This window comes from Triticum dicoccoides, chromosome 7B (genome assembly GCF_002162155.2).
Source record: "Triticum dicoccoides isolate Atlit2015 ecotype Zavitan chromosome 7B, WEW_v2.0, whole genome shotgun sequence".
NCBI lineage: Eukaryota > Viridiplantae > Streptophyta > Magnoliopsida > Poales > Poaceae > Triticum > Triticum dicoccoides.
The window spans coordinates 95,405,637-95,417,681 of record NC_041393.1 but is presented as its reverse complement, the minus strand read 5'-3'; the positions used below and the strand labels follow the sequence as shown (position 1 = coordinate 95,417,681).

At 44.4% G+C, this 12,045-nt stretch overlaps 1 protein-coding gene and 1 long non-coding RNA gene across 2 annotated transcripts; one reads left to right on the top strand and one right to left on the bottom strand.

Annotated features, from left to right (window-relative positions):
- Positions 1-4,993: 4,993 nt before the first annotated feature.
- LOC119337549 lies at positions 4,994-5,943 on the bottom strand. Its single transcript, XR_005163373.1, has 3 exons — positions 5,864-5,943; positions 5,627-5,759; positions 4,994-5,065 (listed from the first exon to the last, which is right to left on the bottom strand). It is a non-coding gene; the product is annotated as an uncharacterized LOC119337549 (long non-coding RNA).
- A 3,747-nt stretch (positions 5,944-9,690) lies between these two features.
- On the top strand, positions 9,691-11,828 carry LOC119335550 (fucosyltransferase 2-like). Its single transcript, XM_037607669.1, has 2 exons — positions 9,691-10,173; positions 10,287-11,828. Exons 1-2 carry the CDS (start codon positions 9,876-9,878, stop codon positions 11,735-11,737), a joined length of 1,749 nt encoding a protein of 582 aa, XP_037463566.1. The 5' UTR covers positions 9,691-9,875; the 3' UTR covers positions 11,738-11,828.
- The last annotated feature ends 217 nt before the right edge of the window (positions 11,829-12,045 follow it).

Genomic DNA, 12,045 nt, shown 5'->3' with positions numbered 1-12,045 from the left:
ACTGCCCGGTCATTTTGCTACGGAACCTCGACCCTCATAATGGCTTGTGTAATGGAACACGGCTTATGATCAGAGCCTTCCAGGATAATGCAATCGATGCGGAGATTGTTGGTGGCCAGCATGCTGGAAAGAGGGTGTTCATACCTAGGATCCCTATGTCGCCATCGGAGGACACCTCACTTCCCTTCAAGCTTAAGAGAAAACAATTCCCCATCCGCCTGAGTTTTGCGATGACCATTAACAAGGCACAGGGTCAAACCATCCCGAATGTCGGTATTTACCTTCCCGAACCTGTTTTCTCACATGGCCAGCTATATGTTGCATTGTCAAGGGGTGTGTCAAGAAAGACGACACGAATTTTAGCCAAGCCTAACAAGGAGGTTGATAAATCTGGGAAGAGCACCAAAAACATGGTCTACAGAGATGTTTTAGAGGGGTGAGGCAGGTACGGTCTTTCGTGTATTCTTTGCACCTTTGCTTTTGTATCTATATAACTAATTCTCGACCTAACACTTTTCTTTCCTTTTATTTTCAGGTCTTGTTAGGGACAGAGTGTGAAGCTTCCTTTACTTTGCGGTGGATATGAATGATACAATAAACCAGGCGCCAGATTAGCCATATTAGGGAACAGTCTATGTTGTATTCTGTGCTATCTAAATATACTGTAGCGTTCTGTTCTGTTGAAGATGTTCTCGAACGCCAAAGTGTCCTGCAGTCTTTGAACCCCTTTCACTTTCTTTCATGTAAAGTTTTTCTGAAGATGTCTCCGGCTGTTGAGTAACTTAACTTATGTTAGCTATGTCATATATTTGTGATGAAAACTGCAAGAGTCTATGAGATTTGCAGAATGTAGTGAACTTGAGAGGCATTATTACTACTGTATGAACATGGGTCATTCCCGAATCTGTGGTACATGAGCTAACATGCTTTCATTTTTCAGAAAGACAATAGAATATTAGATGGCTTTAGGTTCGCTTCAGTGTTTACCTGAAAATTGGGGACAGCAACAGGCGCGGAATCAATTATGGAACCCTTAATCTCCTGCACCGCTGAAGGATCTTGCCGCTGCAAATTGAATCAGGATGACCACACATTACTAAACACCGAGTCGAAAAAATAGACAGTAGAATAGGTACAAGATCGTTCCAAGCAAAGCAATCTTTACCCACAGGATCCCCTTGACTTGCCTTACAGACTTGACACTGTCTCACATTCTTGGAACAACTTAAAGCACTTCAATGGCCCCTCCTATCAAGCACGGCCACTGAGGATACATTAACTAGCTAGCAAGACAAATGATACAAGAATTATATTTCTATACAGAGAGGTAAACTCTATGTCTATAAAAAAAGGTAAGAGAAAGCACACAAAAGTATCGATGAAACGTTCCGATGAGCTGAACCCAATAATTCTATATAAAAATGTATTACGAAAATAACTCCTTTAATTCTGTATGTGTGGGGTATAAAAAAATAGGGCCTGAGATAAACGAGGAAGCGTGGAGCCTGAGATACTCTTGCTCCTCAATGAGTACTCATGCAGGTCAGCCCTGCAAATACCACCAAGGTAGTTCAGTTAACCCAGGTGTGGTATATGGATGATGGTTTCTTTCATATAAGAAATTATGTACGAAAAATGATTACATTAATTCTGTATATGCGTCAGGTATAAAAAAGCAAAAAAAAAATGGGCCTGAGATAAATCAAAGGAAAGATGTCGGCCCTGAGATAACGACCACGATTCCTTTCCTGCACACGCTATGGAAATCCTTCCCGTGATTTCCGCCTTACATATTGCCTACAACTAACGATCTCTCGATCAGGAGCACAAAGAACCAACAGGTTTTGCACCGTAGGGTATTGTTCCAGCTCTCCATCCTCTCTCCCAAGCCGCATCCTCACACCCCTCCACCGCGCCGGCCTCCTCCACCGCATGTCTCTCCAGCCTGCCGTACACATCTCTCCGTGGTGAACTACCATCTTCCTCTATGTCTGTGTCGCAATCCCTGGTGAGCTCTGCGGATCAATCTGCCATCATCGTGGTAATGATATCTCTCTATAAGGGCAACCTGGTGCATGTAGCTCCCGCTTGCGCAGGGTCCAGGGAAGGGTCCGACCACTTTGGGTCTATAGTACGCAGCCTTTCCCTACATTTCTGTAAGAGGCTGTTTCCAGGACTTGAACCCATGACCTCATGGTCACAAGGCAGCAGCTTTACCACTGCGCCAAGGCTCCCCTTCTAATGATATCTCTCTATGATTACACAATATTCACGATTTCACATCTAGAAGGCAATATGGTCACTAGAGGGGATCCAACAAAGTGAATCAACATGCTTTGTTTGCCCCCACAAAATTACTAAGATGCTCTGTGTGCCTAAGGAAATTCCTATTACTGCATCCACCTGATTACTTGACAGAATAGTCACCCAAGTGACTCTCAAAAAGTTGACTGGATAATAAAACAAACAAATACATATTGAAATTTAATTGGAAAAAATGTCCTCATACCACTATGTTAAGAACATATGCAGATATGTGCATCTAGGTGTGATGTAGAAATAAGAATGAGACTAATGTTAACTGCGTGCTAATAATAAATGGTTGGGATTTCAAGAAAACACCAACAAGGGAGCCAAGGACGAGGATATGAACCACGAGTCAACAAAGGCATCACGAGATCAAGAAATCATGGATGATACGGAAAATATGCAGATTGATCAGGTGCTACCCTAAGACAAGCATACAAACCCCGATGCAACAAAGGCGCTTTTTATTTTCACATGTCATTATTATTCTTATTCTGGCAGGACGAAATAATATGTATTTTGTACTAGATTGTCATACATACAATTCTTTACTCACATGAATAATATCTTCTCTTTTGTAAGTACTGGATAATATTGTCTTATTGTGTGTTCCAGTTACCAAGTGAGGGAGAATCAAATGGAATAGCCAACAAAGATGAATATCTTCTCTTTTATAAATACTGGATAATATTGTATTATTGTGTGTTCCAGTTACTAAGTGAGGGAGAATCAAATGGAATAGCCAACAAAGATGAAGTGGAGAAAAATAAGAGAACGCAGTCCACTGATTCCGAGGTGACAAAGACATCTATTCCTTTCCAACTATATGTCCCAAATAGTTCTAACTATAATTATATAAATTCCTGCATATGTATTATTCTTTGTCACCTCGCTCTCAGGAATTAACCTTCAACAAAACAAGTGAAGAAATGCAGCCAGATCAGGACGAGCAATTAGCACAAACATTCGGCACCAAGGGGACAGAAACTATAGGGGACAAGCTGGCAGATTCAACTGGAATAGCCGACAAAGATGGAGTGGAGAAAAATGAAAGCATACAGTCCACTAATTCCGAGGTGACAGAGGCGTCTTTTATTTTCCAACTATGTCCCAAATAGTTATAATTCTAATTATATCCTGCATACACGGATTATTTTTTGTAATGTTGCTCTCAGGAATTAACCTTTAACCAAACAACTAAACAAATGCAGCCAGCTCATGAAGACAAATTAGCACAAACATTCGGCACCGAAGGGGCAGAAACTATAGGGGGCAATCTGGCAGAATCAAATGGAATAGACAACAAAGATGAAGTGGAGAAAGAGAAGGGCACGCAGGACACTGATTCCGAAGTCTCCGAATTGACACAAGCATCTTCTCCAAATATGTCCCAGATAGTTCTAATTCTTAATTATATTATTAATCCTTTATTAATCCTGCATACGGATCATTCTTTGTAATGTTGCTCCCAGGAATTAACCAACAACGAAACAAGTGAACAAATGGAAGCCCCTAAGGACGAAGAATTAGAACAAACGTCCGGCAGGGAAGGGGCAGAAATTATAGTACACAAGATGGCAATGCCTGTGCAGACAGGGAAGCCTGTCCGACTGCATAACAAACCTAAGAAGGCACAAGACTACATGGTCGCTCCAGAAGGCACGGACAAATCCTTCTATGCCCTGCTTTTGCTAAATTTATTTTTGTGGTCATTATTAATAAATTTTGTTACTTACATCATGATATATTATGCCTGTTTTTGCTACATTTAATTTCTATGCCCTGCTTTTGCTACATTTATTTTCTTTGTTATTACTAAATGTTGTTACTTACATCATGATAGATTACGTCTGCACCGGCGATGATTGGTCCGTGATTGAAAATATCATGTCTGAACCAAACGATAAAAGAAATTTAGTGAGCATCGAGGACTCACATCTCAAAAGACGACACTTAGAACGTCTATTACTCCCCGAAGAATTTCTTGGCGACGAAGTAAGTATATGTAGCTTTCAGACAAGACTATGCTATTTTAACATGAGTTTCTATTCTCTCCTCTCACTAAGGTGTGAACTTCATATTGCAGATCATAGACGCATACATACATTGCATAAGTGCTAAAGAGCATCTACAGATGAGGTCAGGTGGAAGTGTGTTCTTAGAGAGTGCATGCATCTCTAAGATGAAGGAATTTAGCTCTATACGGGATGACGCACCAAGATGGGTATTAAACAGAGCTATAACTTATTTGGAACATGATATGGTGAGTCTCAGTTCCATATAAATGTTTGTATAGATGGGACCTAAACTAACAAAAACCCTATTTTCAGATATACATTCCAGTTAACATTGAACACTTCCATTGGTACCTAGCAGTTATAAATGCCGGGCAGCGATGCATCCAGGTGCTCGACTCGCTAGGCCCAGGAATGAGCCGCAAAGACCTCACCGCTATGGTTAGTCATTAGTCCCACTACACCATCTTTTGATAACATGATTTCTATTATTGTTCGGTTGTGATGCTAATACTTTTTCATTTATTCATTCAACAGCTCAAAGGACTAGAAAATGTATTCGAATATGCATCGCTTCAAGTGGAACTAAAAACTGATAAGTGGAAAGACTTAAACATCTCATCATGGCCAAGGGAAGAGTGTATTAAGAGCAAACTACAAATAGACTGGTATACCTCCTAACTCAAAGGCTCAAAGTAATTGACTTCCGAAGACTCTGAATTTAGGCTTATTTTGACAGCAATCTGTAGGAGGAATTAGTTTAAATAAGCATGGAGTAGTTTAACATTCTTGAAAGCAAGTTGGGCACACATCTTACTGAATTTAGGCTCATCTTGAAAGCAAAGTTTTGATAGTTTTTTAGCTTTGACATACAATTTTGACAGTTTGGGGACAGATTTAGTCACTGAACCAATTATGACTGGCACATCATTAAACTTTAGTCTCAATATCTGAATTTCTATCTCTGGACCATGTGGCGGCAAGCAAGCAAACTAAATTGGTAAACAGTACAATGTACAACCGATTCAGCACTAAAGGCCGACAGTGATAGCACCAAGCGAAATTCAGTAATTATAACCAGCAAATCATTAAACTTAGTCTGAATATCTCAATTCTATCTCTGGACCATGTGGCTGTAGGCAAGCAAATTAAATTAGTAAACAGTGCAATGCCTATCTCATTGAACACTAGGGCCTCAGAGCAACTAGATTCAGTCAAGCATGCAAGTGAATCTAGAGTAGCAGAAAAATCAGGGAACCAGACCTATGAAATCAAAACGAGAGAGAGGTAGAGGGAGGCTTGACCTTGGATTGCTGCTGCCCCATGGCTGGGCGTCATCCCGTGAGAGAAGCCTCACTCCTCCTCTCCCTACATCAAGTTGGTGCAGGTGCGTGGTGAGTTGGAGGCTGGCTGCATCCATTGGCGTGTTGAGGTCTCCTGCAGCCCATCACGAACACCAACAGAGCAACAAGGTGTGAGGAACCCGCATACACAGCTGTAGAATTGAATCAAATAGAGAGGGGAGGCGGGAGGTGGTGCACTTTTTCCTTGAGTGAGTGCTACTAAAAATCCATGGCTGGGTGTCTTCATCCTCCTCTCTGTGCATAGAGTCCAGTTGCTGCGTGCGTGAGGCAGGAACGTACATCTCATCTCAGGGAAGGGAAGAAGAAGAAATCCAAGAGGAGAGGAGAAGGGGGCGGACTTGTATGTCGTCGGGGTAGCCTTCCTGTCCCGGAGCCACAGGGTAAGGTCGCCGGAGCCAGACGGAGCAGATCCAGCGCCGGCGCACGCAGATCTAGCGCCTCCTCGCCCAGCAGCACCATCAGCGGCGGATAAAAATTCAACCTTTGACCTACGGGGTGTGAGAGAGCGGCCACGCTGGTGACGAAGGGGAGGGCAGCCTGACCAGGGAGCGCCGACGGTGGTGACGAAGGGGAGGGGGCGGCCTGACCAGGGAGCGCTGGCTATGGTGGAGAGAATGGGGAACGGAGGAGATTGTGAGGGAGTGGTGGGGAACTATCCAGAGAAGAATCTGAGGCGGCAGTGGAGATGATGACTGACGGTTTTTTTAGAAATCTGACGTTTTTTCTTAATACTACTATGTAGAGTACTGTACTAGCAGTGACGGGAGAGATTGTGATTGATCACAGCCTTGTCCGAACCAAAAAAGAAGTTGTCTTATTTTTATCGGTCGTGTCCGATTCACCTCACATTATATTAATAAAAATCCATTATTTTTATAGTCATAATCATTTGATGTTTTAATAGGTTTCCTTTATAAATAATATCTAAAAAAGTTGAAAAAAATACTGGTAAAAAACACATTCGATATATCTGAATTTTATGTGAGGAAATGAGTATGAGTAAATAAATTCAAACACGAAGCAAAAGCTTTGATGTTTTCTTGATTATTAAGAAGATTGTCCAGTTAATAATGGAAAACCAAACACACACTAGGTTGGGGGCTGTCAGAGTGGGTGTAGGTGATGGGGAGCAAGGCGGCCATGGGGAGGAAGAGGGCGGTGACGATGGAGTGACACGACGGCGACGGAGACAGGGCAGTGACGACGAAGCGACACATCGGCGACGGGGAGAGGGCGGTGGGTAGTGGAGCGGTGGGGAACAAGAGCGAGTGGGGACTGGGGAGTGACTGGTCTGCGTGAGCGCGGGGGTAATTTCGGAACGCTGGTAAAATGCGTAACGTGACGAAATGTGTACTAGGAATCGTCTAGCGACCTATATTTTGGAACAGATAGAGTACTACTAATATATAAGCCAGTGACCCATTGTAAGTGAGTGTGGCATTTTTTCTAAACAAAATAAAAATATCTTTAAATTTCAAAGGGCATGTCCGGTTCACATGCTGCATGGGTGAGATTTTTGTTTTCATCGCTGCTTGTTACGGTCATGATCATTGGATGATTTCAAAAAATAATATGAATCCCTATAAAAATGATGACAATTTATTGAGTATATTTAAGTTTTGTAATCATGCAGGTCATCTTGTGGTCTGTGGATGATAAATTTTATGGAGTACTTCACAGGAGTAATTTTGTCTGATATTCCTACACAGGTACATTTCACTGTGTATCATTATACTTATTCTATGTTATATCACTATTTAACTCTTATTACTACTTTAATAGAAACATATGACAGATTTTAGAACAAAACTAGCTGTCATTTTAGTGGACTCGGAATTGAATGATGATGATATAAGAAATCGAGACATTGAAGATGACGAAAACAACATAGATCCCACGGAATGTATGATTCTGGATAGACCTCCTGAGAATTTCAAAACATCAAATACATCAGGAGAAGTCAAGCTCATCTCGCGGTCATTTATCCTTTCACCGTCTGTCAATCCAACAAATGATGATTTAATAGATGAACTTTGCTTGTTCATCGGTATGGTTGATGATGTCGCTCTACTAGAGTAAGCTATATTTTTTAGTTCATTTTGTATTCCAATAAATTACTTTGATGTCAATATAATGACAGAATTTCGATTTTACAGGAGCGAATGGGTGAAAAGCTCTGATCCGTACCCTATTAGCTTAAATTTGAGACAAATAAAAAACATATTGAACAATGATGAATACATGGATATCCATTGCTTTAATATGGATGTGCGGATATTAGCGCGCCACGAAAACAACATACTGAACTTTTGTGTAAGTTACTATAATCATGTATTACATTTTTTTCTCATTGCACTAATATTTTCTCATTCTTATTTTAGTCGATGTTCCACTATGCACGAAGTCATCGTGAAAATATGGAAATTGCTACATTGAGACGGTTGTTTCATAGCTGGCCTGACAGTAATGATTACCATATCTCACAATGTGATGAGGTAAGATTTAAATTTTTCATCTTTAACAGTGCTTTATTTGGTCTTAATTAATATCACATGTATTTCTAAACTATTTCATCATTGCAGATTTTATTGCCTTGGTGTATGTTTGGGCTATTTCTATTGTTTGTGTTGGATCAAAATAAAAAGGTTGTCTCAATTTTTGATCCGTTACCAATACCTACTTTGGGGAATAACGTACTTAAAATTGTGGCCGACAACCTAAACCTCGCGCTTGAAGTTGCAAACCCTGCATTCAAGGATGATATCTCTAAATGGGAATCCTTAGTTCCTGTTGCTCCAACAAACTCACACTGGTATGAATCTTTTAAACGCATTACAATATTAATTGATTCATTCAACACACATTATGTGTTTATTTCATACATGCAGTGCCCTATCCGGTTATTTGGTTTTTAATTACATGCACTCATTGTGCGATGGAAAACTATATTTTCCCATACCCAAGGTGAGTGTTTACACCATGCTTATTTCTATACACATTGCGCATGCAACTTGTTATAACAATGTTGTATAATGCATATGTAGGATGGGTTTCAGCCGAGGAAGCAATTTTTGGTGCATATTTTAAAGTACGAAGAGAATGAAGCTCAAAACAACATCCCATACATTGAACGAAGCATCATTGATCGCATCCATAGATGGACCTTCATTGCTTCAAAAGATGTACCTTCAAGACATGCTTAGTTGCGGGTTTTAAAATATATTTTTTGTAACAATTATAATACATTTATTATGTGATATTGAATTTTAGGCGGAGACATGTTTCCGGATCATGTGTTACACACGCGCTCATATGGTTGTGCATAAGAAACACTTAAATGGCTCGGTAAAAGAACTCACTAAATAAAAATTAAATCCAGAATAGATGTTTTTACTATAGACTATGATACATGTGTTGGATCAGAAATATGTCACACTTTTTGAAAATACAATTTGAGTGACATGATAACATTTTGTAGCAATCTGATACCATGTTAACTTATTTTGTTTGAGACGTGCGTTGCACGTGCATGCTTATTAGTGTGAACAAAGGACCGTTACTGTTCTTTACAGTATTGTGTGGGTGTACAGAACCAAGTTTCGGTGGAACACAAATATTTACTTAAACATGAGGTAAAACTTTATCAGACGACTGCACATGATATTTGCCAATGCATTGGACCTCATATAATATAGCATGTTTAAGTAGATTGGTATTTCAGGGTTGTGTTTTAGAAATTGGTGGTAGTTTGAGGTTGTAAATGAACTTCCCTCTAGATATTTTGGGCAAAAACAACCTCAAAGGGTGGTGATTTTTCTGTAAATTTCTCGAGAAAAATGATATAACAGAAAAGAAAAGTATGAGAAGAGAGATTTGTTTGCGCTAGTCCCAAACTCGAGATAGGTTTTTATACTCCGGTGTGCTCCTTTTCAGTGTACACTGCACTAGTCCGTTACAGTGTGCTGTCGGTACACTGTAAAGTGCCCTAATTAAATTTAGATTAGTGCCGATACTTTAGATTTGATTTGGTGACGCACCTCCCAAAAACTCATCCGACGACCGCAGGGACGCATGGAGCCGTGTTTCCATGGTTCCACCGAAGATTCCACCACTCTTTCTACATAGTATATAGATCCTGTACGCCGCCGTCGTCAGATCACGCACCACGGCAGTAGTGGCCCAGCGACCAATGCTGCGACGGGACGTCGAGGCAGGCAGTGAAACCGTAGCGGTGCCACCGAGGAAGACGCGGCAGCGCTCGGCCGGCTCGGTCGCGGGCCACTGGCTGCGCCACGCCGAGGCGGCGGCGCCGGCGTGCATCAGGCGTCCGATGAAAGGGCTCGACCGCAGGCCCAGGCGGTGGGGATGCGCGGCCAACGCCGTGCTCCTGGCCTTCATCATCACCGTGCCGTCAATGGTCGTCTTCTTCGGCGCGCGCACCAGCGCGCCGGCGGTGTGGATCAACGCCGCCAACGCCTTACGCCTAGGTAGGCTGCTAGCTAGCTCCCCTGTCCTGTGAGAGGCCATGTCCAATCAGGAGGACATTAGTCAGAGCTAAATAATTACTGACGATTTCATTTGTTGTGTCTGGCAATGGCAGGATCAGCACCAGCGCATGACAGGCTTCTCGGCGGCCTCCTGGCCGACGGCGTCGACGAGAGATCTTGCCACAGCAGGCACCAATCGGCCATGTACCGCCGGAGAGCCGGCAGGCAGCCCTCCCCGTACCTCGTCTCCAAGCTGCGGCAGCACGAGGCCCTGCAAAGACGCTGCGGCCCGGGCACCGCGGCCTACAGCCACGCCCAGGAGCAGCTCAGGTCGGGGAAGAGCCACGCCAGCGTCGGGTCACCGGAGTGCAAGTACCTGGTCTCCATATCGTACCGTGGCCTCGGCAACCGGATCCTGGCCACGGCGTCGGCGTTCCTCTATGCGGTGCTCACCGACCGCGTCCTCCTCGTCGACCCCAGCAACGAGATGGGCGAGCTGTTCTGCGAGCCATTCCCCGGCACGACGTGGTTGCTGCCGCCGGACTTCCCGCTGACGAGCTACACCAACTTCAGCATCCAGACGGCCGAGAGCCACGCGAACATGGTGAAGAACAAGGTGATCAGCACCGTCGACGTCGCGCAGGGGCTACCGGCGTTCGCGTACATTCACCTCGACCACGACGCCACTGGGGAAGACAAGCAATTCTACTGCGACGAGGACCAGAGGGTTCTCCGGGATATCCAGTGGTTGGTGATGAGGACGGACAGCTACATCGTGCCGGGGCTGTTCCTGGTCATGGCCTTCCAGGAGGAGCTCGACATGCTCTTCCCGGAGCCGGACACCGTGTTCCACCACCTCGGCCGCTACCTGTTCCACCCCAGCAACCACGTCTGGGGCCTCGTCACGCGCTACCACGACGCCTACCTCGCGGCGGCGCACCAGCGGGTCGGCATCCAGGTGCGCGTCTTCGGCAGTGCCCCGAACTCGCCGGAGCTCCTGGAGCAGATCACCACGTGCGCGCAGAAGGAGGGTCTGCTTCCGGAGCTGCTCACCGCGGGAGCGCCCGCCGCCACCACGTCGCCGCCTTTCCGGAGGAGGTCCAAGGCCGTCCTCGTGACCTCCCTGAAGGCCTGGTACTACGACAAGCTCAAGAGCATGTACTGGGAGCATGCGACCGTGACCGGCGAGGCGGTGGGCGTGCACCAGCCAAGCCACGAGGAGTACCAGCACTTCGGCGCCAGGTCGCACGACACCAAGGCGTGGGCGGAGATATATCTGCTGAGCCTCACCGACGTGCTGGTCACCAGCGGCGGGTCGACGTTCGGGTACGTGGCGCAGGGCCTCAGCGGCCTCACGCCGTGGGTGATGTTCAAGCCGGACAACGGCTCTGTGGTGCCCAACCCGCCCTGCGGCCGGGACGTGTCCATGGAGCCGTGCTTCCACGCGCCGCCGTTCTACGACTGCAGGATCAAGCAGGGGGCGGACACCGGCAAGATCGTGCCGCAGGTGCAGCATTGCATAGACGTGGCCTGGGGCTTAAAGGTTGTTCCTCCTAATACATAACATGGTCACACTTTGTATACTTTTGCCGGCAACCATTCCATCGAGCGAAACCTGGTGGCGTGTGCGGCAACTCTATAATTTTATAAAGGGTTCAAGATTTCACTACTTATGTTTGCTTAAACCTCCTTGCTAGGTCTACTGACAAATTGAGTAATATTAGTAGTACACCCGTGCGTTGCTACGGACTACAATGCATACAAATAAATCAAACAAATGGTTATATCCAAGGTCAAATCTTATTCCTCGTACATCCGAGCATGTTAGGACATTAAGCAAGCTCCACAAAATTTAACCGTCTGGATAGTTCC

Bases quoted from the DNA above. Each gene is read 5' to 3' on its own strand.
- LOC119335550 (XM_037607669.1), top strand. From the start codon at position 9,876: ATGCTGCGACGGGACGTCGAGGCAGGCAGTGAAACCGTAGCGGTGCCA. The intron at 10,174-10,286 runs GTAGGCTGCTAG...TGGCAATGGCAG, and splicing joins CGCCAACGCCTTACGCCTAG to GATCAGCACCAGCGCATGAC.